This window comes from Electrophorus electricus, chromosome 4 (genome assembly GCF_041902795.1).
Source record: "Electrophorus electricus isolate QZ-2024a chromosome 4, ASM4190279v1, whole genome shotgun sequence".
NCBI classification, from domain to species: Eukaryota; Metazoa; Chordata; class Actinopteri; order Gymnotiformes; family Gymnotidae; genus Electrophorus; species Electrophorus electricus.
Genome location: NC_137500.1, coordinates 32,379,583 through 32,407,111, shown reverse-complemented (window position 1 = coordinate 32,407,111; position 27,529 = coordinate 32,379,583). Strand labels below are relative to the sequence as shown.

Sequence of the window (27,529 nt, the reverse complement as noted above, 5' to 3'; positions counted from 1 at the left end):
CATACAAAAAGCCACTTAAAAGTTGAGCCGTGGTTCTTTTAACATCATTAATTTATTTAGCTTTGTCATTTTTTTCTGGTTTCTCTTGAGACGAGTGGTCGGTTGTTGGCGTTATCAGATAAATAACGATATTATGAAACTAAGTCGGCTTTAGCTAGTCATGTCACTTAGATAAACATTTAGTCAATTTGTAAGTAGGCCAATTCTTGGCTGCTAGAAATTAACAAACTAGATGTGTAAAAATAAATTAAATAAAGGGGGGTGCATTTGTGAAAGCATGGGGTCACGCTGTGATCATGCGAGTCGGTCCTGATAGTTGACGTGAACATCACCGTGTACTGATATGTAATAGCATTACTCTAACGTCACCCACGTGTAATAGACACCCTTTCACTTAGAACCAGTAGTTAAATAATTGTATTAAATGTTGACGTATGTATATTGACCACAAATGAACAAATTTGATTTAGTAATGCGTTAAGTATTTGCTACAAGAAGTCGAATTAAATAATGACAAGACTGATTCACACCCTTTCTTATAGAATATTTTACAGAGAAACCCAGGAGGACAGAAGAAAAAACTCAGCTTAGAAAAAAAATAATACTGCAGTAGACCTGAACATACATATATACATCTAATATTACAATCAACACCAAAAGTACATAAATGTTTGTATAGCTACAGTATGAGAAAAGGTACATTTTGGCAGACATAATCACTAAATGCACATTAGAAACTAAACATTAGTAGTCTCATTAGAACATGTTTGGGTTGAAACGTTACACAAGAACAGCAGGGGGGAGGGAGGGGTGCTAAATCTCACTCTTCACTTAAATTTTTTTCAATATGACCAACCAAATCCAGCTGGGTCCAGATATGTCCTTGGGGTGAGCTAAATATATTTGGCATTCACACATAAAACTTGAGTATTCTACTACTCAGCCTTTTAAATCAGATAATAACCATTTTATTAAGCATTACAGCACTGGTAGAACCACACTGTTTAACAGAATGACAGGATAAATCAGGGCATGTTGAATGCTGGGTACAAGATACACTAAATATATTATCACTATATAGAATTCATACCGTCAAGGATTTCAATGGCATGGCATACAAACCAGCTCTTCATGGTCTAGAAAACACTATAGAACTGTTTAAACCACTATTTTGGGGTTTGTGTTGTATCGAACTCCATCCCATATAAAACAAACTCACAGAAGAAACTCACAGAAGCTCAATGAACTCAAGTTGTTTGACATATTAATAATAGCATATTATTTATATTAATAATAGTATATTATTTATATTATGTTATGGATGTTGGAACACTTAGCCAGATTGCCATTTTAAATAATAAAAATCTACATCACAGATCAACCAAATATACTTTAATCTGACTTCTGAGTGATTTACCTTTTTGATTTGCTGTTTGCATACATGGGGTTAAACTGGATGACAAATGCGGCCTATAATTTCAAAATACATCTATCCAGTTATATTTTTTGTCAAAGACTCTGCCACGAACATGGAGAGTAAGTGGGAATGACGGACTAAATTCCACTTTTTGGCTTCATTCCCTTCGTTTATGGTGGATAACTGAAATTTCCCACTGTAATTAATGTTAATTAGAACCTCTAAATGCGAAGCACTGTGGCAAGACCATGACAAAGTGTTGTTAATTGGCTGCCAGATTCACTAAACCCACCTGTCTGATGAATAGTGCTCTCATGGGGCAACACACACACACACACATTTTGATAATGATGGAGAATGCAAGCCTACCAAAGTAAAATCCTTCATCCAGATCACAACATACATCTTGGCATATTTTCTTTTTTTGATTATTAGATTTTTACAGTAAGTGGATAACAAACACAGTGAGCTTTTTAGTTTGTTTGTGAATACGTTATCCTTGATAAGATGACTCTAGCTCTGTTTGGACAGAAGTCTACAAATTTGGCATGTTCATGTTCTTTTTTTGTGTGGCATTTTGTTGCTTTCGATACAAACAAAACATGAACTTGATTCACTCCTTTAGGACGATCACGTGGGCGTGAAAAGCAAAGTCAGAAGCACATGCCAATGGTCTAGTCTGGCGTACAACATCTGGACCCTTTTTTAACTGCACCCAGTTCATACGGAGCACATGGTGTAGGTGTAGCGGTTGGTGCTGCGGAGCTACAGCGGTTTGGGCCGGGATCAGGTCGGGTTCAGGCCCAATTCGCCCACAGAGAGATTTCACCTGCATGCAAGATCACCCTGTGGACGAGTAGGGCGTGTCACTGTGGTAGTTGTAATCTGGGCAGATTTTCTGCACCAGTTTGTAGTCGACGCTGTAGAACGCGATGTAGATGCAGATGACTTTGAAGGGTTTCGAGCACAGCCATGACACGTGGCTCTGTGTATGTTCCTGGTAACACGTCTTTGTGGGGTCAAAGCTGCACACCGCCGTCTTCTTGTTTCGGTCTGTTTTCTCGTACTCGATGCGACAGTTGAAGGCTTTAGTGTCCTTGGTCTCCAGCGTGCTCTGCTGGGTGATCTCGAACTCCACCACCTTGGACGGCGGCACCAGGCTCACAGAGACGTTCCCCAGACCTGTGGAGTTGTGGCGGAAGTAAACACTGAATGTTCCATTTCCGTGGTCCACGATCTTGCCCGTAATAAGGAGGTTCAGTTTCACGGTCTTAATGTTGGAGTTGAAGTCGCCCCAGCCAAACATTTTTTTGAACTTGCCCGTCTTCACAATCGGTCTACGTTTAGTCCTGCTCTGCGTCTGCAGCACATCTGTGTGGTTAGATAACCAGTCCCACGAGTCCTCCATGTTTTCCAAATATGTCATCTCCCTCACGCCGCCCTTGAGCCGACGGGCGCCCTGGGAGAAGATGCGCAGGGGCTTGGGGATGCGTGGGCTGTCCCCTCGGGGATGTGCAGCGTCCTTGTTAGCACTTTCCCCCCACTCCACAAACTCCAACTCGGGAATCTGCAAACGCCTGCATGTGACCTTCACACACCACAGATGGACAAAAGAAGGGAGAAAGAGACACAGAGAGAGAGAAACACACACATCCACCGAGCCTGTTAGAGCATGAATTCTCAGTGGAAGTAGTTACTTTCAAAAATCAACCATGAAACGGCTTATGGGAAAAGGTATGATGAAACCGACCTGGGTCTGTGTTTTGGGTTTTCTTATTGTCACTGCTGCCATAAAGTGCAACACTAAGCAAAGTGTAAGGAAACTTATAAAATAGGTACTATATGTAAAATATTACAATCAAACACAAATAAATCTTATGGAAAAAGCAATTCCATGAGATAAACCACTGTAAATCATTCATAAACTAAAACAATAATGACAGCAGGAAAAGTCTGTCTATTTATGAGTATTAATAAAACTGTAATTCACAAATATTCCTGCTGAACTCATTATGGGAAGTCTGACAACCATAAAAGGCCGTAATTCCCATGATCATGCTACAATGATCCCATGCACCAAAAAACCTTTTCCCTTCGGGACTGAGTTCTGGTCCACTTAAGATAAAGTCTTAATAATTTGTAGAAATAAGCCAAACTGGTTTTAGTGGTAATTAGCAGTCCTGAGGCACAGAAGAAGGGATCATTTGCTGTAGCAGATGTGGAAGCTTTAAGTAGGGCTGTTTGAAATCGCACACAACACACTCTCTCTCACAAACATACACACACACACACTACATTTTGTCCCTAATTACACATTTAGCTGTAAGCTTAATTGTAGCATATGTGAACTCAGTCTGCAAAGCAGTAAACCCATCGCAAACATCGCCCTATAAAATCATCGGCACACCCGCGGAGTTGTAGAGCTCGGCCCAGGTCCGCACCAGCACCTATCGCAGCAACATGCTGCTATGCAGTGTGTCCGTGAAAGCCCTGCACCGGTGCGACACAGCTGCTGTCCCACGTCACGTGCCCTTCACCTCACACACACCTGTATAACTAACGCATAATAACCCAGCAATTTGAGAGTCCTGCGTTTAATGTGAAATCAATGTGCCTCCCAGGTGCTGAGGGGCTGAGTCATTTATCATTCTTCAGATTGCTTAAGACAATACTTCTGCCAAAAAAAAGAGGACGAGAGAAAAGAATGAAAATGTTTGCCATGTGTAGTCAAAGATGCGTGGTGAAAGGAGGGGGGCGCCTAAACCCTTAAAGACGCAACGCTTCTTTTTCTGTTAGGTGGAATATTCTTTCGCTGTCTCGGCACTCGGTCTCGGCATGCCACTCGGAGATCTCTGCGTGAGTCTCGTCTCCCGGCGTTCCCACTTCTGTCACCAGCTGGTTCTGACGTGACAGGGGATGATGATGAAGAGTTTTCCCGTTCAGAGAGAGCGTGGTGTGGCACGACTCCAGGTGATGGGGGTGGAGTCAGAGCCAGGACGGAAGTAGCAGGAGCAGAGTGATGAATGACTGGAAAAATCGCCGTGACAACCAAGGGATCATATGAGGAAAATCAAATACTGTACTGCCTTGAGAGGAAAACTCTGAAAGTTTGTCATCGCACACACGCACGCACGCGCACACACACACACACACACACGCACACACACAGGCATTCTCTGTGCATGCTATCTGTACTATGTAAAAAGACTGAGACAATAACTTTGGGTAAAGGAATATGCAAAGTTTGGCAAGGTCCTTTAGAGGAGAACGTTCACAAGATTAATTAAAATTGCTCAAATTAATCTACAGCACGATGCTTCAGGCAAATATGTATCTCCTCAAAGTGGACAGAATTTCAACAAGAACATTTTCATGTTCACAAACACTACACAGCATTTCAAGTGTACAAAGTTATTACCAACCAAATCATTGGTAAAACAGAAATGTGTTCAGTCATGCTTTTGCAAATGGAAAAACCAAATATGCAAACATCTTATGGCCCACATTCAGAATCTCTGATTACTCCTACACCTAAACTACAACTAAACCAAAACCAGAGTAAACTTTGACTACACCTAGTCAAAAAAGACTTTCAGTGGTAAACCGCCACTGGTATTAACATTAGTCCAAATTACGCTACGGTAATCCATGTATATGAACTCAGCTATATTTCATATGAAAATTATTTTCATATGAAAACAAACAATAAAAAAACAAACCATATCTAGTAAACACATCTGCTTTTCCGTCAGCAGGCCTGATGGGGCCACGCTGGTTTAGCCTGGGACATACTGACATTTGTATATTCCAGACAACACTTTACGCACCTAAACGGGCAGTTCTCAATAACCAGATGTACGTGTTAACACCAGGCTCACAGTATGAAATCTGCTAAGCATTGTAGGAATCGGTCTACACACCCATCTGTAACAAGCTGCTCACGGGCTTCTCTGTGCGGCTCCCTCAGGTGCACATATCTTCTACGGCTTGACAGTAAAATGTAATTGCCATGGTGACTAGCACTAGCCCACTGGAAGGTTATTAAGAAGCACAAGCAGCCTCGCCAGCAGCGTCGGCATGACGACGCTATGAAAACGCGCTTGCTGATGCGTCCGCCTGGCTCTGGAGCCACATGGCACAACTGGGCTGTCAGATCAGTTACCCCCCTTCCACCTATCTGTCTCACATAAAACCTCAGCTCTTTGTACAGCATGGCATTAACGATATGGTTTGTGGTTTACGGAGAAAATATTTACCACCTGTGCTTTAAACTCTCCACCACGCAGCCTCGGCACAGCCAGGTGGTCCGTGGCACTGGTAACAGGCGCTTTTTAGTTCAGATGTAGCGCTTTATGCTTTTGAGACAAACATTCACAAAGCCAAAGACTTACCTGTTCATACCAAATGTGATGTTTTAACTACATTATACACTTTCGTACGCTTGTTTTATATTCCTTCTTCACCCCCCCTAGTGCTGGACGTTTCACTGTTCACTGGTTCACACTGGTGATGTGTCCTGAAGGAGGAGTGCTAGGGAGATTGGGGGGGGGGGGGGGACCATCCCCGTGACTGCAGAACACATCACTACGCCCAAAAGCCATCACTCTTCATCAGTGGGTAACTAAGGGCAGGTCCACCCTCTCCCGAAGTAAACCCTGCCCTCGCTAGCTCAGCATCACGACGCACACTGCCACCCCACCAGAAGGTCACGTCAGGAGGTGACCTTTGACCCTGCATTACACAGATGAGGAGGAATTAATGGATCATTCACAATTTATACATAAAGCAATGTGAAACACACACACACACACACACACACACACACACACATATATAAAAAGCTATGGTAAATTTTGATTATTACATTTTTGATCATTAAAAAAAAAAATTTATTGATGTGTTTAATATTAAAACAAATATAGTATTTACCATCACCCAGTTAAGTAAGGTACTACAGTTAAGAAATTCATAGATGTGTAGTATAGTTGTGTGGATACCAGGCATATCGAGTTTTCACGATTGTTTTTTCATAAATCAGTTTGAAAAGAGACAACAATCCATCATAATTAATCCACACTAATCTGATACAGAAATACCTGCGTTAACCGAATATTTTTGGATGATACAGCTCCCAAATATCACAATAAACAATAAACATGTTAAACATAAATCATAAGACTTTGTCCTTATTAGCATTACTCTTCTGGCCACTGGGAACCAGAAAGACACAGCAGAATGGGCTCCTGAAGATGTCAGAAATGATGTCGGAAACGATTTCAGAGACGATGTCAGAAATTATGTCAGATTCTGCTAATAAAGATAATGTCCTCATGTTAACTGTAAGATGATAAGATTCTAGTAAACTGAATATAATCTTAATAAAAGCATCTATGCTCAGGGCTGAGGGTGAGCTTTTGTGTGTGTGTGTGTGTGTGTGTGTGTGTGTGTGTGTGTGTGTGTGTGTGTGTGTGTGTGTGTGTGTGTGTGATTCCTCTGCGATTCACACTCAGCAGGTGGAAGATAACAGCACATCAACACTCCCATAATCCCATTACAATAATCTGATGAGTGTTTCTGCTGAGGTATTTGACATGCTCTCGTCTGGAATAACAACTATGTGAACTCTGAAGATGCAGAAATTATGTAACAGTTGGGCTTTTTGAGGTAAAGTATTCATTACTAACTGACCTTCAGTGTAAACTGCGTTTTGTCCTAAAGCCCTCTGGTGTTTCGCAGTGCAAAGCTGTGTGTGTTTGACCATCGCTGTGTATTCCTCAAGATCAGATAAAAACCTGCAGAAATGCAATACCACAGTAAATGTAACCCGTCAGCACAACACAGTAGCAAAACTCTCATTGCTCGGCATGTCAAGTCAGATTTGACAGTACAAGCTTTCTGCCGTTTTCTGAGAGGGCTGGACCCCAGTGGGCCACTGGAGATTTGGTGTCTTTTGAAGAAAATTCAAGCAGAAGCTCTTTAATCTTCCACCTAAGAGGACAGTTTCCAGAGAGGAGCATGAGCACCAGGAAACTGACAGCATGGCATTTGGTGAAGGAGTGTGTGTGCGTGTGTGTGTGTGAGTAAAAGAGATAGAGAAACAGAGCAAAGATTGAAGGGTTGCTGCACATTAAATGGGAAATGGAAGGAAGATCACAGGAAAGCACCACAGACGATTAAAGGAATCGTATATCGTTTATTCCTCTGTTATCTTGGCTCTTCGTTATGAGCACCAGAGATCTAATTAAGGAGGAAGGATGCACGTGTCTTATCAGGTGACACACACGCAGGGTTTTGTGTGAGGGCCACCGCAGGAATGCCAGTGAGAGGTACAACGGCAATAAAGCACCTCTCCACACTTGCGAGATAAGAGGAAAGAAACGGGCAGCCCCTGCTGAGAGGGGCCCTTCACTGCTGAGAGGGGCCCTTCACTGCTGAGAGGGGCTCTTCACTGCTGAGAGGGGCCCTTCACTGCTGAGAGGGGCTCTTCACTGGTGGGAGGGGCACTTCACTGCTGAGAGGGGCCCTTCACTGCTGAGAGGGGCCCTTCACTGCTGAGAGGGGCTCTTCACTGGTGGGAGGGGCTCTTCACTGGTGGGAGGGGCACTTCACTGCTGAGAGGGGCTCTTCACTGGTGGGAGGAGCTGTTTAATGCTGAGAGGGGCCCTTCACTGCTGAGAGGGGCTCTTCACTGGTGGGAGGGGCTCTTCACTGGTGGGAGGGGCACTTCACTGCTGAGAGGGGCTCTTCACTGGTGGGAGGAGCTGTTTAATGCTGAGAGGGGCCCTTCACTGCTGAGAGGGGCTCTTCACTGGTGGGAGGAGCTGTTTAATGCTGAGAGGGGCCCTTCACTGCTGAGAGAGGTTATTAACTGGTGGCAGGGGCCCTTCACTGCTGAGAGGGGCTCTTCACTGGTGGGAGGAGCTGTTTAATGCTGAGAGGGGCCCTTAACTGCTGAGAGAGGTTGTTAACTGGTGGGAGGGGCTCTTCACTGGTGGGAGGGGCACTTCACTGCTGAGAGGGGCTCTTCACTGCTGAGAGGGGCTGTTCACTATGAGCCTCAAAGCAGTTGGGCAGTTGTTTGATATCTCCAGAGAGGGGGAAGCATTTCTGTGACCCATCAGGTCTTTAGCGAAGACTAAACATGCACTTCACAGCACAAATCACCCATCAGCATGGCAGGGTACCCATGTGTGACCACCTGACTCGCCCACGTTACTGCCCTGCCATCACCAGCTCCTAATTTATGTTCCATATTTATAAGTCAGCCTGCTGGATTCCTGCTTCATGCGACGCCAGAGACGCCATTACCAGCCCATCAATCGCACATCATTGATTTTCTGCTTGTTGGAATGAACACCATCGACACAGGTGTGGCAGAAATTGAACTTTACCAAACACAGTGGCTCTGGAGGTGGAACCTTCCTCCTCTTCGACTGATGCCATGTGATGTTCTTCAGCAACATGTTTGCAGGGCTTGTGTACTGACTAATCTTGTTTGGTGTAACAGCTAACAGTGTAAGATTTGCCTAAGCCTGACCCTGAGCCTGAACCTGAATCTGACTCTGAACCTGACCCCAACCCTGACGTTGGCCCTGACCCTGACACCAGCCTTGCAACTTGAAACATTTACATCTCAGTCACGTAAAAAAAAAAATAAATAAAATAAAAAATATATATTAAAAAAAATACAAGTTTTGAATTCTGCTTTTGAAAGTAAAGTTGAGGGTCATCTAATTAACTACAAAATCTCTGCATGATCCCACATCCATAAAGCCAAGCTTGCCGAGGAAATGTACAAATTACTAATCACACAAGAGACAGCTTCTCCTTCTGGAAGCCTTTTTAATATTATTTTTCATGTATGAGGAAAATACACATCACCACCAAATCTCATTTGGTGTCATTCAACTGCAGATAATACACACATCTCTAAAATCACAGACTTGATGTTAGTCCATTGTGTTTTGTGAAAAGCACTTGAGTGACGGCAACAATGAATCGTGATTAAACGTTTCATCAGCTGACACTGCGAACACCAGTCTGCGCTGTTTCATACGCAGTTCACCAGTTTATCACCAAAACCACTAAGACGTTTAGGAAACATGGACACCCTCTGACGCATCAGCACCAGAAACAGAAAACCTCACAGCCTGTGTCGTTTATGGGGGATTACTGAATCCTCTGGCAAACAAGAATGACCCCAATATAGGCCCCGATACGCATCGCTGGTGTGTAAGCCCAGCTGATAAAGCCACTGTAGGACAGGGTACTCATGATTACAGACAAACTCACTTAAATCCGTGTGTAATCTGTCCCAGAGCAACGTCTGGGTTACTGGCCCCTGCAAACCCATTTAATGATTTTACTCCACCATTTCCGGTTTTTATGATGTTTTTTCACTTCTCTGGTACGCTGCATTGGTTCCGTCCACAGAAAGTTGTTTTTTTTTCTTTTTTTCTGAGCTCAGTGTAAGTTCTCCTTCTGTGGAAGTCAAATCCGGCGAGGGGTCTGCTGGGAAGCCTCACGCCACGCCGGGTTCTGAAGAACACAAACACAAACAGCGTGTATATTGTCCGGCGGGACAGGCGCATGAACGCCACAGGCTTCTTATCACCGCTCAGCAGCTCTAGAGCTCGGCACCGTGATAGAGTGCAGGAGCAGGAGCCCGTACAAGCCTGGCACAGTCCAAAGACGGATTAGGGGTCCCCCCCCCACCGCCCCAGATATAAGCTTCCTAAAAAAAAACCTAATCAATCAGCACACACTGTAGCATTATCAGAGCCATGAGATTAAAGAATCCCTCCTAATCTGCCACTGTACGATTTATTATGCTTCCTACTGCCAACTTTATGGTGAACCATACGGGAAGTAATGAAATCAAACCTAATTGTACGCGAGGGCGTCACTGGGAGCGAACAGCCTGGGCAGATCAGGTAGGTGCAGAGACCTGGCTTCTCCACGGCCTTCCAGACACGGATAACTTCCGCGAGGTGCACTGCAGCAGGACACTGGGGGGAGTGATTCTTGTGAAGGCTGAGATGGACTACTTCCATTGAGAATAACTTGAAATTCCTCTACACTGACTGGCTCGTGAAAGAGGCCTTCCTATTGGAGGACGCAGATCTGCCGATATCAGAAGGTTTGGGTCAGGGAGGGTTTTTTTTTCCAACGTGTTCAATTTTCTTTGTCTCATAAATCATTCTAGCACTTATTTTGCTCTGTCTCTTACTGCCTGTTCGACCCACTGGCCAAGTCTCTGCTAAATTATAAAAATGACTCAAACAAATGATGTTCAGTTAAAAAGCATCTACATACATATATCCCTGTTATTCAGGAAATGTAAGAGATTTCCATGACAATAATGACATGGGGCGGCACAGTCACCCCACAGTGACCCGAGACGGCCGTACCTGTCAAGGACGGAAGAGCGAGCGCTCACAGGCTGTTAAAGCGAAGGGGTCTAATCGGAGACAACCTGAGTGGAAGCCCGTGTCGGGCTGGGCTGGGCCGAGCGGTACCACGTTGTTCTCTGATCAGCACTCAGAGGGCCGAGTGCAGTGACACAGTGGTGTGAACAGCTGCTGATGTTAAGATTCCAACATGTGCTCAGGTTCCTGCTTCCTGCTCTTTGTGTGTTTGTGTGTGTGTTTACATTTATGGTATTTAACATACTCTTCTATCCATAGTGACTTACCATGTACGCATCTGCTTGCATGAGTAATTTTGTATCAGTGTGTGAAAAGGCTTGTGTGTGCATACTTGTGTTTGTGTGTGCATACTTGTGTTTGTGCATTTGAGTCTTAGAGGATACAAGTGTGTGTGTGTGTGTGTGTGGGTGTGTGTGTTGGCTCTCGCACATCTGCCACAGTATTTGCAAGTGTGTGTGCATGTGTGTGATTGAGTGAGTGAGGGAGTGAGTGTGTGTGTGTGTGTGTGTGTGTGTGTGTACACCCAAGAGAACGTATGCAAGAATCCTGGACAACTGGGGGCCTCTCTTCGGAGACTAAGGGAAAGGTTAGCATGGGCCCTTTGGACTATAAGACAGATAAGCTTGGCAGAGGGATCAGGATCAGGTCCACTCCCACTGGCGTTGGTACCAGAGCACACAGCACACAGAACCACTGACCAACACAGAGCCACAAGGGTCCCTGCACTTCACAAACACACACACACACACACACACACACACACACACACACACACACACACACACACACACACACACCTGCCTCAACACTTTGTGCTTCGCCTTTAACTGCAATTCTTATGCTAGTTTTGAAGTGCTCTGCCTTATGAATAAATATTGGACTGGGAACATGGTTTCCTTTGACCTTTTTTGTCTATTGAACAAAACAAATCGAGATTATTTTTAAAAGCTAAACAATCATAAATAAACACTTCGCATCCAAACATTCTGTACATCGTTATAAAATCTACACACAGCTTATTTACAATAATGCATTTTTAAATACAGTTGTTTTTAAAAGCAGCATGGATGTACAGCTTTTTTTAACTACTCCTAACTAAATTGTAAATGATGATGCCTGAGAGAAGGCGTTCTGTTGCCTCTGTCACTGTTAAAATGGCTATGATATGCTTCATTTAGATACAATTAAGAAATTTAATTGCATTCTGCATGTTCGTTTAAAGCATGGCACTGTCCTCGCTACTCAGTCCAGTAAAATCAAGGTCCTTCAACTGGACTGAAACAGAGAATACTCCCTGATTGTCCATGTAATTAAATGCTAATTACAATTTGTAAAGTGAAATTTCCAATAGCTTTCAACAGTAGAAATGATCATATAATGTCCTTAACATTAAAGCGTATAACAGAGGAAAAACAGCGAAAAAAAAAACCTGATGACGCTATGCAGAAAAGAAATAAGAACATATATAAGATATGATAAGAACATATAAGAACAAATCTGACTCAGCGTTTCCGTATTTACACTACTTGTGAAATTATCATGACGAAAACGGGTCGTGTTTTTTTGTTTGTTTGTTTGTTTGTTGGGGGGGGGGGTTTGCATACAAAAACCAAAGCGCACTCACCGTGTGAAAAAAGAGGAACAGTAAGACAGTCGGTAGTTTTCGCATCTTGGATGGCGGGATTGCTCTCTCAACTTACACGAGGTGGGTGAGGCAAAAATCCATTTTTTTTGCTACAGGACACGTGGGAGCCTTGGTGGATGCCATTGTCGTAATTATCTGCATTAAAAGGGAAAACATGTTCAGAACACATGCAGTACATTTGAAATGTCCTAACTTAAATGAACAAACCAGTCACTAAACAAGGTACCACATCGCCATTACGCACTGACTAGAAATATTTAAAAACGGGTGTGTGTCAAAGTATTTCAGCATCCCTGTGGCAATAGTTTAAGGATATATGACGGGGGAGCGAATTATAAAGTGCAACTCACCTTCATCGCAGTAAAATATCTGCCTCAAGTTCTAAAGTGTTTGAAAGCAGCGGGTGGATCGCGGTCCGCTGAAGACGCTTCCACGGGCGTGAGGATACTGAGTGAAGTCAGCGCTAACTAAAAGCCCACTTCAGTGAAGTGAAACAGGGTTCTGCGATTTCTGTTTAAGGTCTGTTTAATAGCTTGACTGAATTTTTGGCGACTCTCCGGTTCAGACCTTCACCGCATGTCGCACAGCTGACGCCGTCGTTCGTTTCCCCGGACGAAGCAGTGCGTTTGCTTTACTGGGGGTTTTTGTGTGCCCTTAAAAGAACCGTTTCCAAAGGAACTACGTAGTTTCACTCGTTAGTGTTTGTCCACGCTAATTGCGCACCGGCGCGCAGTGGGTTTGCGCCTCTATGGAGTGGAGTGAGAATTCCTCTTTGAAGTCTTCAGACTTAGCGCGCGCGCGGGGGGCTCGGCGCCCGGTGACGCGTCAACGTTTTAACCCGTCGAGAACCTCGTGGGTCAAGGGAGACACGAAAAGAACGCGGACACCGTGGGGGCCTTTGGAATGCGGTTTGACTTTTTGATGAAAGGGTTATGTTAAATTGACGTCAAATTAGGAAATTAGCATAAGGACGATTTATTTCCCCAAGAATTTTAAAAGGCGTTTTACCCCGTCAAGTAGGTATAAGTAAGATCATTACAAGGGAAGATTTTTGCACAAATTTATCAGAATGATTTCAGTATCGATGTTATAGCCATATAGTTAATACATTACCCACCACGCGGACAAGCCTTTCGTTATAGTACCTAGGCGTCATTTTTAATTTGAGGTTGTAGGTGTCAGCACATCGTATGTCATCTGAGTAATAAAAATCCGAAAATATCATAGAACCTGCAAACGCCATCAGTCGATACTTAGAATTTAGTTAGAAGCACGTCGACAAGTGTATCAATGGCGCCACCGTGTGGCTAAAAATAAGGCTACCCCAAGGAAAATATGTGGTCACCAAATCCAAACTTCAAGCCAATGAGAGGGACATCTACGATTAGATGGTACCACACACCTATGTCACATGACCTCTCTGAACAGGCTCATTATGAGCCCAGTGCTTATTTTGCCAGACCTAACTCTGATATAACCATTAACATAAATTGTATATAAATATTTATCTAAATTTCTACTTTCCTGAATCAATTGGTGTTGACTCAGTTTTGTTAGGTTTCTGTTATGTGTCTCTTATATGTCTGACATTACCATTCTGGTGCAGGTATTAATTGATAGTTTGTTCTTTTTTTGCATTCACCTGGAGGGCTTTCACATATCTCTCTGATGTCTCTTCCGTTGAGTTAATGAAATCTCAACCAGTTTATGTCACGCTATGGGTGTGAGAGAATGTTCCTGTAGACTGCAACTTCAATATAAAAGGAAAGAAAATACCTAATCTGAATGTCTTTTACAATTGTCCGGGATGAAATTGACAGGTACCCTGATGATTGATGAATGAATACTAATGTAACATTAAAAAGCGACATTTGTATTAAACAGTGCCACACTTAGGGCAGGTGTTAACAGATGGTTCTTTGCTTTTTTTTCTGGAGGTCTTGGCACTCCCTGTTCAAGTATTTCTAGTAACTGCTCATGATATATGAACACTAATGATGCATGACTGGAGTTGTTACTATGCCGTTTTAACATCAGGGTAGCATGGTGTAATAGTGAATATTATGTACAAATCTTTAACCATTTTACGCATGAGCACCTAAAATCGTGGCTTTCCTCTGTCAGAAAATCTGCCCCAGCAAGCAGGCTTGACTGAGGAGCAGGAGACCACTAAGCTTATCACTAACTAGTAACTAAATATACACAGTGTCAGAGGTCGCTTCCAAAACACTGTGTCGCCTGAGGGGTCACTTGGAAGCAGAACTTAGTGTAATACTTTGGGGTACAATGACTCCTATGTTGAACCTTGTGTAACAACAGAAGACTCTATTAAAAGAATGTTTTATAACAATAAGAGAAGAGCCAAAATTCCATAGTAGAGAAGTTCTGACACTCCAGAGGAGAGAAGAGCCACTCCATGCCAACAATAATGCTTTCACGGAACGCTCCCCTTCCCACTGTTCACGTGGTATGGCCCGCCACGTGCAGTGGGAGTTCACACACAGTCTTGTTTGTCACATGTTCACATACTCATCACGCTAAGATCACTTACATTAGCTATTTTAAGCATATTTACTGTATTATTTACTGTATACTTATTTTTAATTCCCCATTAGTTTAATGTAGTTTGATGATTATATGTAAACGGTCTGTGCACTTGTCCGGGCTGTCTAGTGTGACATGTTATACGTGTTTAGATTACTTGCGTGTCTAACTTGGCGAAATAAAGTGAATCTGATTCTGACTGTAATATTTGATGTAACCACAGGCATGTTTGACCTTAAATCTAACCTCTGGTTAATAATTCAATTTTGACCACTTGTGTATACATATGTAGTTAACCAACACGTGAACCTACTGGCAGCGACATTAAAACGACGGGAGAAGTCGCCCCACCACCAAAGTGCGCACACGCTTCATGAGAGACGCTGTTCACTAGAATTGCTTTTTCAGTAAGAAGCCATATCTCTGAAGGCTTCTCTTAATGCTCAGATCCTGACACAGAAACGTTTGTGATCTACACTATTAATGATCTACCAGAGGGGAGTGCGTGCAGTTCCAAAGGTCCGAAACAGGAATTGTGACTAGCTAAACTTTACTTACGAATTAGGTTATTAGATCTTACACTCACACACAAATCTTATTTGAGGTCTTATTTCGTTTTGCAATTTTCTTTAATCACAGTTTAACTGTGAGAGCGAGTCCTGCGCGTGTACATTTGGTCATGGTAGAGTCTGAAGTGTTTGCGATGGCTTTTGCTAAAGGTGAAATATATGTAAAATATGTAATTTCATTTTTGACTGCATCTGGTAGGTGAATGTTCACCTCTGTCCCACTTCCTGTTCTGTGCTGTTGGAACGGTAACATATTTATCAAAGAAAGCCCTTCCCACATGTGTAAACACCCCTTTCTGAACAGCCTCCTAACCCCGGCACTATATATACATGTATGGGTTCACAAGGTAGGGCTCAGGGGGAGTCTCCTTTTGTGGTGATGTCTGTCACACTGAAAACAAGGCATTTTGCACATTCTACCCTTTTGTCTTAGAATTGTTTTGGACAGAGTTCAGAACAGAGCGGGTTTCCCAGTAAGGATGACGGGTGTTCTACTGTGGCTGTATTTCCTCTTCCTGGGCTCAGTTCAAACCGGAAAGCTGTTGGTAATTCCTGCAGATGGCAGTCATTGGAATAATATAAAGTCTTTAGTGGAGGAACTTGGAAGGAGAGGGAATGAGGTGGTGGTCGTTATCCCCAAAGAAAGTCTGAGTTTGGGTCCCTCCAAGCACACGACCACGCTTACCTATCCTGTCAACTACACTGTCGCTCAGATTAAAAAACAAATAGCATCAAATCTGAGTAATTATATTGGTGTCGACACCTCTACTGACCTAGCCAGGTTTCAAAAATATGTATTAATGATAGACGCACTTAAGGTTGGTTCAGTGAAGAATGTCGAGAGCCTGCTCTTCAACAAGGATTTGATGAAGACATTAATAGAATGGGAGTTTGACGCTGTCCTCACAGACCCCTTCGAGTGTGTAGGCGTCATCGTTGGAGAATATCTTTCCATCCCTTCCATCTACATGCAAGGCAACCATCCCTGCGATGCGCATTTTTTAGCCACCAAGAGTCTGAGCCCACCCTCGTACGCCCCGCATCTGGCCACCCACTTTACTGACCGGATGAACTTTTGGCAGAGGGGCGTGAACACTCTGAGATATTTTCTGCAGCCCATGGCCTGCGGACGTTTGTATACCCATGCAGACAGGATCGCCTCAGCGTTTCTGCAGAAGGAAACGTCCATGCTGGAGATCATGAGCCATGCAGCCATCTGGCTTGAGTATATCGACTACGCCACGGAGTTTCCTCGACCGCTGATGCCCAACGTAATCATGATGGGACCCATCGCTCCTGAGACAAAACCACTACCACAGGTAAACTCTGCATGAGTTGCTCGATGTGTCTGGCAGTTCACGAGGGCTTCGTTAATTCTGCAGTTTGGCGAGTTGCAAAACGCTGCTCCCGTGATTCAGTAGCATCGCTTTGCGGACATGTTAATGTAGCACAGAAGAGCTGATGTAAACTGTTCTGCCAAACTGATCATCTGGCAGATGTTTTTCCAAACTGACAGTAATGTACTAGAGCTTTGACTACACTAACCAAGCATTAAGGTGACCCAAGGAAGTGGGTGTATTGGAAAAACACGTGCTGTGGAGTTCTTATGTATCTCACCACGATTTTGCTGTTTGAACTGTTTGTCAGAAAGTGCATTAGGTGGTTTTTAAAGAGGCTCATGAACACATCAGCACAACATGCCATCCAAAAGGCTATCTGCCGGCAATCTTTTCCTAACCACATTTTTTTGTTGCTATTTTCGCTGATGTTAGTGTGGCATCCTCGCTGACCTCATCATAACAGGGCGCGTTTATCTCATAGTCTTGTCACCTCGCTGATGTTGCTCATCCTAATCTGCCAGAACACACCTGAGCACACCCGCCTGTGTGTGCCATCCGTCCCTCTGGACCCAAACTGGTTGCATCTTCGCTGACCCAAAGTTATTTGTCAAACGTTTCGGTGTGAAATCACTTTAAGCTTCTTGAATTTCAGATTTAGTGGGGTGGGATTTTCTGGCTACCCTTAATGCACTGCGTTTTCAAGTCATATGAACCAAACCGACTTTTAAATGAGGTCATATGCCTCTTCTGTTTCTCTCCTTCACGTGTTGCTGCATTGCTAACAGTTTCCAAGTGGAAATGTTCTGTTGAGGACGGTTAAGGCATCATCCAGGTGTATACAAAAAAAAAAAAGCCGTCTTCATTTTTGCTTGGGAATAGCAAGCTTAGCAGTGCAAACCTTTGCTGACAGCATATCCCATAGCCTTTGGAGAAACACTTCATCCCAATGTTCCTTTCTCATGATCCAACACGACTTACACAAGGCTGTTCCGCGGTGCAGGACCTGGAGACGTTTGTGAACGGCTCCGGGGAGCATGGGTTTGTCATCTTCACTCTGGGCTCCATGGTGTCCGAGCTGCCCGAGGTCAAAGCTGGGCAGTTCCTGGAGGCTTTTAGACACATCCCCCAGAAGGTGAGCACAACGGCTGCATGGCGTCTTAGACAGCACCAGACACCAACACCATCCAAACATACATCCATTGGCATGCCACGGTTACCAAAAGAGAGACATTGTAATGCCTGAGAGACATTGTAATGCCTGTCTTCCTGGTGTGTCCTGCCATTGTAATGCCTGTCTTCCTGGTGTGTCCTGCCATTGTAATGCCTGTCTTCCTGGTGTGTCCTGCCATTGTAATGCCTGTCTTCCTGGTGTGTCCTGCCATTGTAATGCCTGTCTTCCTGGTGTGTCCTGCCATTGTAATGTCTCTCTTTCCGGTGTGTCCTGCCATGCTAATTGTCATTTTACCATAAGACATAACAGGCCCAAAATAGTGGGTGTGAGTAGAATGTGTTTGCAAATAACACTGAAACCTCAGGGTTGTTATTGTAAATAAGAGAGCACAAGTTTCTAATTAATCTAAACTGTATCCAAAGATTCCTTGTTGCAGGAGGACATTTCATTAATGTTGATGTCACACTCTTATTAGGTTGTGTGGAGATACACTGGGGCACTTCCCAAAGATGTCCCAAAGAACGTCAAACTGATGAACTGGCTTCCGCAGAACGATCTCTTAGGTTTGTTTACATTTTCTCACTAAAGGCAGGAAAATATTTTCTGATGCCCAGAGGCTTCTTGGGAAAGACATGGTGCTGTAGTGATCCTACCTCTCAGAGTAAGAAATTAATTAACCTGTTGTCCTTTATCTCCTAACATATAGTTACATGTGTGAATACAAACCAGGCTTGGCATCCAACACTGTTGATATGGATTGTAGCTAGATTATTGTTTAGGATGAATTACGACAAACGCTTTAGATCAATTAGTCAGTTCAAAGGCATAATTTGAAAATGTTTTGTCTGTAAAAGCACACCCTAAGGCTAAAGCATTCATCACACACGGTGGGACACACAGTATCTATGAAGGGATCTGTAACGGTGTACCCATGGTGACCATTCCGCTGTTCGGGGACCAGGCAGACAACGTGCAGCGCGTGGTCTCCCGCGGCGTTGCAGAGACGGTGAACATCTTTGACCTGACCTCAGAGAAACTGCTGGTGGCTCTCAGAAAAGTCATCAATGACAAAAGGTTGAAAACTTTCATTCTGCTTCCAAACCCATAAGTGCAATAAACATTTTAGGATTTGTGTCAAAAAAGTGCTACACAAACTCGACAAATGTCTATTCCTACAGATCGTCAAGTACACACAGGCAAAAACAATCCCTTCTGTGCTTCTACCGACTGAAAATACCTTCTTTCTGACTCCACAGCTATAAAGAGAAGATGATGAAGCTGTCAGTCATTCACAGAGACCATCCAATCAAACCGCTGGATTTGGCTGTGTACTGGACCGAATATGTTATGAGGCACAAGGGGGCGGCGCATCTGCGGTCAGCAGCCAATGAGCTGAACTGGATTCAGTACCACAGTCTGGATGTCATCGGCTTCCTGCTCCTTGTCCTGGTCACTGTGGTCTGCGTGACTGTCAAAACCTGCATGTTCTGTTTCAAGAAGTGCTTCCGGGTCACTCCGAAGAAAAAAAAGGAGTAATTGTTGAGTGAATCAGACTATCAGGTGACCTATCAATATTTTGTGTACACTGGATATTCACCCAGTTAGATGTTTTACTCAAATCCATTTTGTACCTTTTCTTTAGCCAACGGATTGACATGTATCATCTGAACACTTGAAAATCCCCACGTCCTCTGAATGGAGTCAGAGTATGGTGGCTTTGTGTCTGGCTTTTAGCGCACACTGGTGTTTGATTTCTGGTAATGGTCTAATTACAAAGGTTTCATCACTAACCATTTTTTAAAAATGTTCTATGCTATAATAATCAGCTTGACTTGAATGGACATGGGTTGTAGCATCATGGGTTCAACACATGGGGTCATGGAGACACCAGCTCATGGCATCATGTGGGGCAATTTAGAGGAGGCTGATGTTATCAAATGGATGATGTCTTTACTTTTCTGTGCACATCCATTCTTTCAGAGAAGATTACAAAACCTATGGAGAAACTAGACAGCTCTTAATCTTATAGAGATTTTGTTAATCAGAGAAGCATTGGCACAATTTTATGCATATTCACTTTTAACTGTGTTTGTGGACAGAAGTAATTTTCCATATTTAGCTAGAAATGACCTGTGGCAGCAGCACAGTGAAGTAATGTTGTGGAGAGGAATGTTTTCAGAGAATCCTGAAACCATTGCCCTTAGGACTTTGACAGCACGGTACCACAGAGCCCAACCCAATTCTGTGTGATAATCTCTGCGTACTGAATAAAGTGCTTGTTTTCCTCACCAATGGCTTAATTCTTACTCTACTTCATCACGTTATTGAAGATGTTTTAACGTCTTATACTACATGCTGCAATACGCTGAAAGGAGCGTTTCGTTATTATTGTGCCAACAATAAGCGACAGTATTCAGCAGTACTGGCTGCTACTTTTAGATGGCAGTAGACACGGGGTCTGGCGACAGTTCTACCGAAGAAGTCTTTTCTGGGTTTACTTGTAGTTGAATTTCTCTGAAAAGTGGTGTTTGTTTGACGGAAATGAGTGAAAATGAAAACAGAAGCACGAATACGACAGAGGAATTCATAGGATTACTAGGTTTTACGGCCAGTGGCACCGACCAGGTTAGCTGGCTACCTGTTGTTCTTGGTATATAACGTACCGTTTACTCTGCGGTATGAAGCGTTCAGTCCCTCAGACTAACTAATAAGTAACTAATTAAGACTATCTAATAAGCAACTAATTAAGACTAACTAATACGTTACTAATTAAGAGTATGTCTGCAGAGAAAACAGTCGGCGTTATAAAACAACGGGTGGTCTATTACTGAGAACTTGGTTAGCTATCTCGTTCCAGTGGAAATATGTCAACACTAAACATTCCACGCAGTAAATAATGTTCCTGTTTTAATTCCCACTGGTCATCCTGACTGTTGGTCTCCGTTTTGAATTCTGAATGAATGAATGAATTCTGCTTTCAGCTCGATTTCTCTCCAGGAGACAGGGTAGTGGTCCATGCCAAGGTTACCTCAGACTGGTGGTGGGCAGAGTTGGGAGGGTGTTTTGGGTATGTCCCCTCGGGCTACCTACACCCCGCTCCCACAGAGGGTAACGATGCCTGGCAAGATGAGGAATATTTTTGGCAGTTATGGATCATTGGTAAGCGTTTCATTATGAGAGGTCCTGGCCATTTTTATAAGCGAATAGACGTAATTGAAGCCCTGAATACAAAATTATTGTGTATGAAAACTTTCTAATGATATTACGTTTCCGACAAAAACCGTTGGTTTTTTGGGGGGGTTTACGGCGTAGTCCTTCTCGTTTTGAGGTCTTAGAGGTTTCACCTAGAGATGCTTTCAGATAGACCGCGCACGGAGACTTACAAACAGGTGATCGTGAGCAACAGCGCCGTCTTGAGGGAAAAAGTGATTCTGGATTTGGGCTGTGGCACCGGCATCATCAGCCTCTTCTGTGGCAGTTTAGTGCAAACAGGTAAAAGACGCAGGAAATCCCAGACTAAGAGAGAATGCTCTGTTCCTCATAAATCCTTTACGAACAGGTATAAACGGACTAAATGCAAATGTGCTGCTGTTTGGACTTCCTCCCAGGTGTATGCCATAGAGGCCAGCTCTGTGGCCGACTGGTGAAACTAAATGGCTGTGAGGGAGTCGTCACCGTCTTCGGTCCAGAGCGGAAGAGTTGGTCTTACCCTCCAAAGTGGATGTGCTGGTCTCAGGGTGGATGGGCAACTGCCTTCTGGTATGAACTGCTCTGAGGAAACAGTGACATCCAAAGAGAGGCCTACAGTAATTATCAAAATATGGGATACTTTAATTGATGGAACGTGCTGGTGCATTTTTGTGTGTTAGGTTTGCGTGTTTTATGTTGCCACATTTCACCCAAGTGCAGGTGAATATACAAGCACTATTCCAATCTAGCATTCCAGGGGACATTTTTTGTAAAGATTTGTATGACACAAAACTACAGTGTTTTATTAAACTTTCAGCAACTTTCTAATAAATAAAAAGCAGAATTGTGGTCATGGGTTCTGATGAAATGCTAACGTTTTATGTTTTCCATCAGCTACAGGCTTAGACATGGTTAGCTCTGTGGACAGTGAACAACTACAGGGACTAAACTAAATAACTCAACCTGGCATTGGGTACATTTGAGTTAACCTTTGGCTACTCAAAGGTAGCTATTGCGAGGCTGAGTTACTATATAAAGCTTTTGGAAGCTTTACCCAAAGTTAAGACCTCACATATGCCATATCAGAAGGGGGAAGATTCTGGAAAGATAAATTGGTCATTTACTGGACAGTGGAATGTTATTCATGGGACAAAACATGCATAAACGGTGTCAAGAAGAGCAAGATGAACTAACTCAGAGTTAAAATGCTGGGTTTGGTTCTTCGGGGTGTAAAGTGCGCCACTGAGCTGCTGTTTCCTCACATGAGCTCATCCGTTGTTCACTGCTCGATTGTCTCTGCTCAATTCCAGACGGCCAGTTTGAGTTCACGGTGGAGTCGGTGCCGTGCGCACGGGACTGCTGTGGCTGGAGGAAGGGGGCCTGACGTGGCCATCTTCGGCCTCCCTCGGGTTGGTGCCCTGCCAGGCCCACGCCAACTGCATGCAGAAAGTGGAATTCTGGGAGAATCTGTATGGGCTGGACTTCAGCTGCCTATGGTAAGATGTGCAGCTCAATGCAGTCCCAGTTCCCAGTCAAATCCCAGTACACCTCCTGATGCTTCGGACCTGCAGGGGGGTTTTAACAGCATGATGTGTGTGTATTTTGGAGAGTGAGTGGTTAGTGTTACAGTAATGCTGACTGTGTGTGTGCTTGTGTGAGTGTAATTTCAGGCCAGTGGCGTTGAAGGAGTTTTTCTCCAAGCCAAAGTTTAGCCATAGGCTTGCACCTGAAGACTGTCTCTCTGTCATCACTCTTGACATGCACATGGTACAGGTGTCGGATTTGGAGGTGAGGCCAAGCCTGTTGGTTAGAAAGCATGAATTTAACCATGCCTGTAATCTTTTACCATGCCCTAATCTCCAACCATACCTGAGCTGTAATCTTTTACCATTCCAGATCCCTAATCTGTAAGCATGCCTGAGCTGTCAATTGAAAACATAAAAAAAAAAAAAACTTCACATGAACAGGATGCAGTAACATCAGGTGAGTTTTTGTTTCCTGTGTGCAGAAGCTGAGGGGAGAGTTCTGCTTCCCTGTTGAAAGTCCGGGAACGCCGCATGCCTTCAGTGCCTGGTTCGTCGCGAAGTTCAACAATGAGGGAGGACTAGCTCTGAAGCTCAGTACAGGACCTTGCGCCAAGTACGTCACTCATTACTACAGACTGAACCAGACTTTGTGTTTTGTGTGCACATATGAATTAGTCGTTGGTTGGCAATATGCAGGAGAATTTGTACTTGCATAATTCCCTTATGATGCATTTTGAACATATACTGTCACATGGTCATTCTGTTGCAGACATTCACACATGAATTTATAGTAATAATAATAATAGTGTGTCATGTGGGTTACTCTCAGAAGGGGCTATAATGGGGTTCCTTCACACCGGGATGTTAAAAGCATGACATCGGCCTGGTTCTGAGACCATGCTGGAGTTTTAGTTTTAGTCAAATTTGTAAAGAATGTTTTTGTTTATTTGCACCTGACTTGAAATAAAAAATGTTGATTAATATAACCTTTGTCCAATTCTCCCTTCAGGCCAACTCACTGGAAACAGACTCTGCATGTTGGACACACCAATCACAGTAGAGGAAGGGGACTGCATAGGCGGGTCCATCTCCCTGAACAGAAATCCTGTATGGAGGCGGCACATCAGTCACCGTACAGTGGCGTATAAAAAGGACAAAAGACGATGTATTCTCTGAGGTAACATGAGAATTCAGACCTAAACCTGGTAGTGTAGGTTCAGACTGTTTATAAATAAATGGATTGGCTTTGTAGCAACTAACTTGATACAAACATCTTTGTTTACAGTCCAAAAAGTGTTGAACAGTAATTTAACATGAATGTTCATGATATTTTTGCAGTTTCTGGCTTTTTAAATCCAAATGACTGTTGCTCTTTTAGGAGCTTCATCCACTCACAGCTTTGAACAGCACAGCTAACAGGGAGGAATGAACTCAGCTCATAGCAGGTATCCCAGCAGGCTGAGCCATTACATGGAGTGGAAGGAAGCAATGATCTCACTACCGGGTCTTTAAAACAGATAAAAACTGTGTGGGTGGGATCCAGGAAACTCCAGAGCCAATCCCAACCTTGTGTGGACCGTACACTCATTTTCAGACTGGCCAGCAAAGTGCCAGAGGACTGTGTGCACTGATGTGCTGCAACGGCAGCAGGACACACAGGCCATGATTACCTGTCACCACTGTTAAAAGAACTCAAGCAGACAAGATCACATTTTTTGTAATCTTAAAAGACTGGATAATGTTTACTCATTATTGCGAGCCACCATCTTGCAATGAGGTGGTCATCATCCTCGCTGTGCTGTACCTAAACTTAATAACAACAAACTGTGCTAATCACTACAGTGACAACATGCACACAACCCATTAAATTTCTGACAATTACACATTACATAAACAGTTATACTATGAAGCTTGCTGACAATTACATAGTAAACTCCCAGATTCAACTGTGACAAACTTGTTTATCTGTTCTCACTTCTTATGAACTGAGGCTGAGCTTTGTTAAAATTTGTTAAAAACAAATTTCCATGTGGTTGCAGTGGGTGGGGCTGGCTGCACCCTCACCGAAAATTGTATATGAAGGATCGCTTTTCACCATGTTTCAGTGGCCAAGGTGGAGATGTTTAAAATGCATACTTGCTAGTAATTTCTGCAGAACACATTATTACAACTTAGTAATTTCTGCAGAACACATTATTACAACTTTATATTACAGTTTAATGTGAAACAGATTTATAGCTCCATCAGCACCAACACTGCAGAAACTGCAACAAAACTTGAAGATTCAGAGTGAAACTACCAACACTAAAACGTGGTAATACCCCTGCAGAAGCTGACCATCACCCCTGCTGAGGTTTCTGGACATCAGTTGTCCGGTGAGCACAAGTATTGAGTAGGCTGACCCTGACTGGGGCTATGATGCCTCTAAGAGCCTCAGTAACTGGTGGAAAATAGTAAATAAATATAAACCAATGTGCGTAGCTTCTTTACATGGGAGTTTTTCAGAATTCTTGTGAATGATTCCTGTGCCAAATATTCCCCCCCCCCCCCCCCAAAAAACCCCCAACAACCCCACACCTACACACCAACATGGGGGTTGGTCAGCAAAACATCTGCGTTTTAGTCTCATGTAGTTTCAGTGTTTCTTGTGCTTAAACTTGCATAGACACTTGATTTCAATAACTGTAAATCCTAAAATATTTGGGCTTCTCACTGCTTACACTTGATCTTGTCCATATTGAAGTGTGCTTTTTTTAAGTGTAAACAAACCCAAATCCACAAACACGACAAACAGCGCAATAATAAATGGGAACCAATCCAAAGCAGTCGGTCAATCTTGGGCCTCCATTTTCCTCTTGGCCCTGGTTTTGGAGCGAGTGTTGACCTCAGAGGCGTACCGCGGGGCCGAGGCTGCCGCGTAGGGCAGAAACGAGGGATCTCCACTATCGTCGTTGTCCGTCTCATCCGTCCCCCAGGCTCTGCTGGGCTGCCTCAGGTGCCGCTCGCAGTGCCTCTTAAAGGCCGACATGCAAGAGAAGATCCTGCCGCAGACCTTGCAGTGGTAGACGTGCCGCGCGCCTCCGGCTCCGAGCTCCGGCCACAGGTCCGAGGGTGAGATGAGGGCGGAGCAGCACACGCCGCAGTGGGGGACGACGGCACCGCTCCAGTGGCTCCTCTCGTGCTGCCGCAGCGCAGACGCCGACCCGAAGCCCTTCTGGCACCTGGTGCAGGTGTGCCCGCCCTCGTTCGACTCCATGGCCTTGTGGGACAGCAGGTGGGTGGAGGTGCAGAAGGCTTTGCCGCATGTGGCGCACACGAAGGGGCGCTCGCCCGTGTGCTGGCGCACGTGCACGATGAGCCCCGCCTTCTGCGTGAACGCCTTCTCGCACTGCGTGCATTTGAAGGGCTTCTCGCCCGTGTGGAGGCGCTGGTGGGTCTTCAGGTGGGAGGCACGGCCGAAGCTCTTGCCGCAGTCCGGGCACCTGAACGGTTTCTTGCCTGTGTGCGTGGCCCTGTGCCGCACCAGGTGCGCCGGCTGTGTGAACACCTTGTTACACGTGCTGCACTTGTACCGCCTCTGGCTGGCGTGCGTGCGCAAGTGCACGGCCAGGTGCGAGGAGGAGACGAAGGTCTTGCTGCAGGTCTGGCAGGTGTGGGGCCCACCGCCAGCATGAGCGCATCTATGCAGCAACAGGCTCGAGGACATGGAGATGCTCCTGTCGCCGGGAAGGCGCGTGTGGGGCTTCTCTCCGCCTACAAGTGTCTTCTCGCAGTGACCACAGGGGGGCGCGTCTGGCTCAGAGGACACCGAAATATCACACACCTCCTCGTCCGACAGCCTCGAGCGCCAAAGGAATTCGCTACTGTTCCCTCCCTCGGGACTTCCAGTAGGGTGACACGTGCCGCTCTCTGACGTTCCAGTTATCATACTCGCACCCCTCCAGTCAGGACATGCAAAATGCTGGGTTGCTTGTGTGTGAGCTTTCCAATCAAGCAATATTTATGCAGTTAAAAAAAACCCTGCGGTAAATATATTCATCATTTCAGAAGTGTGACATTGGTATACACAGGTAGGCTACGACATGGTGAAAATATGCACGTCACGGGCCAAATGAACGCGCTTCCTCCATTTCACCACAAAGGTTATCGTCTATACATATAGTCGAGTAATACCCTCGGGTTTAAGGACAAGCAAAGACAGTCCATAGCTAGCTTCTCCGACTGAGCGACACATCTAGACAAGCCATTACCTTCAAAATGTCGAGGTTGTTGAGGTCTACATGCAACACGGAAATCCGGCACGCCACACCCCGCCTAGCTAGCAGTACCTGTCCAAGAGCGTGCCTCATAACGCCCCTCCACGAGACTGGCTTGAGACACCGGAGACGTTTCAGCCCTTCGTGCAGAACACACGGGAGCCAGCCTTTCCCACTAAAGCTGGCGTGGGCACGCTGCGTGCAGACGGCAGAAATGCGCAGCGATACTTGGTCGCGTTTCTCTCTTGCAACGAGCGAACGGGCTCGTGTAGAAGCTGAACTACATATTCCAGGCTTCTCCCTCAAAAAAGGACATCACACAGTGTGAATGTACAGTTGTGCAACTTCCCCCATTCGGCCATATCTGCCAAATTCCCACATCACACCCTTCCCTGGGAGTAAATGACGTTCACGTTTAAACAGGGATCAGCTGCCTGGTCACCG

General features: G+C 44.5%; 4 protein-coding genes across 7 annotated transcripts; 2 read left to right on the top strand and 2 right to left on the bottom strand.

Annotated features, from left to right (window-relative positions):
• Window positions 1-790: 790 nt before the first annotated feature.
• Window positions 791-13,238, bottom strand: nxph2a (neurexophilin 2a). The gene is made up of 3 exons (XM_027021645.3): window positions 12,841-13,238; window positions 12,470-12,625; window positions 791-3,005 (listed from the first exon to the last, which is right to left on the bottom strand). The coding sequence occupies exons 2-3, from the start codon at window positions 12,512-12,514 to the stop codon at window positions 2,259-2,261; spliced, it is 792 nt and encodes a 263-aa protein (XP_026877446.1). The 5' UTR covers window positions 12,515-12,625; window positions 12,841-13,238; the 3' UTR covers window positions 791-2,258.
• Window positions 13,239-15,961: 2,723 nt separating this feature from the next.
• On the top strand, window positions 15,962-22,737 carry LOC113585039 (UDP-glucuronosyltransferase-like). Of its 4 annotated transcripts, none has more exons than XM_081713334.1 (6): window positions 15,962-16,922; window positions 17,944-18,075; window positions 18,590-18,677; window positions 18,969-19,188; window positions 19,371-19,674; window positions 22,614-22,737. In XM_081713334.1, exons 1-5 carry the CDS (start codon window positions 16,083-16,085, stop codon window positions 19,648-19,650), a joined length of 1,560 nt encoding a protein of 519 aa, XP_081569460.1. In that variant the 5' UTR covers window positions 15,962-16,082; the 3' UTR covers window positions 19,651-19,674; window positions 22,614-22,737. The 4 variants fall into 4 exon arrangements, with proteins under 4 accessions (XP_081569460.1, XP_026878135.2, XP_026878143.2 ...); XM_027022334.3 differs by lacking the exon at window positions 22,614-22,737 and adding an exon at window positions 19,757-20,402; XM_027022342.3 differs by lacking the exon at window positions 22,614-22,737 and having other exon boundaries at window positions 19,080-19,188; window positions 19,371-20,402.
• prmt2 (protein arginine methyltransferase 2) lies at window positions 20,544-24,316 on the top strand. The gene is given in 12 exon segments (XM_081713336.1): window positions 20,544-20,739; window positions 21,096-21,273; window positions 21,463-21,606; window positions 21,723-21,794; window positions 21,797-21,873; window positions 22,622-22,663; window positions 22,666-22,799; window positions 22,974-23,091; window positions 23,312-23,442; window positions 23,839-23,862; window positions 23,864-24,006; window positions 24,208-24,316. Coding segments are annotated over 11 exon segments (1,146 nt in total). The 5' UTR covers window positions 20,544-20,655; the 3' UTR covers window position 24,006; window positions 24,208-24,316.
• A 224-nt stretch (window positions 24,317-24,540) lies between these two features.
• Window positions 24,541-27,510, bottom strand: LOC113585060 (uncharacterized). The gene has a single exon (XM_027022353.3). It carries the CDS (start codon window positions 26,755-26,757, stop codon window positions 25,660-25,662), a length of 1,098 nt encoding a protein of 365 aa, XP_026878154.3. The 5' UTR covers window positions 26,758-27,510; the 3' UTR covers window positions 24,541-25,659.
• Window positions 27,511-27,529: the final 19 nt, after the last annotated feature.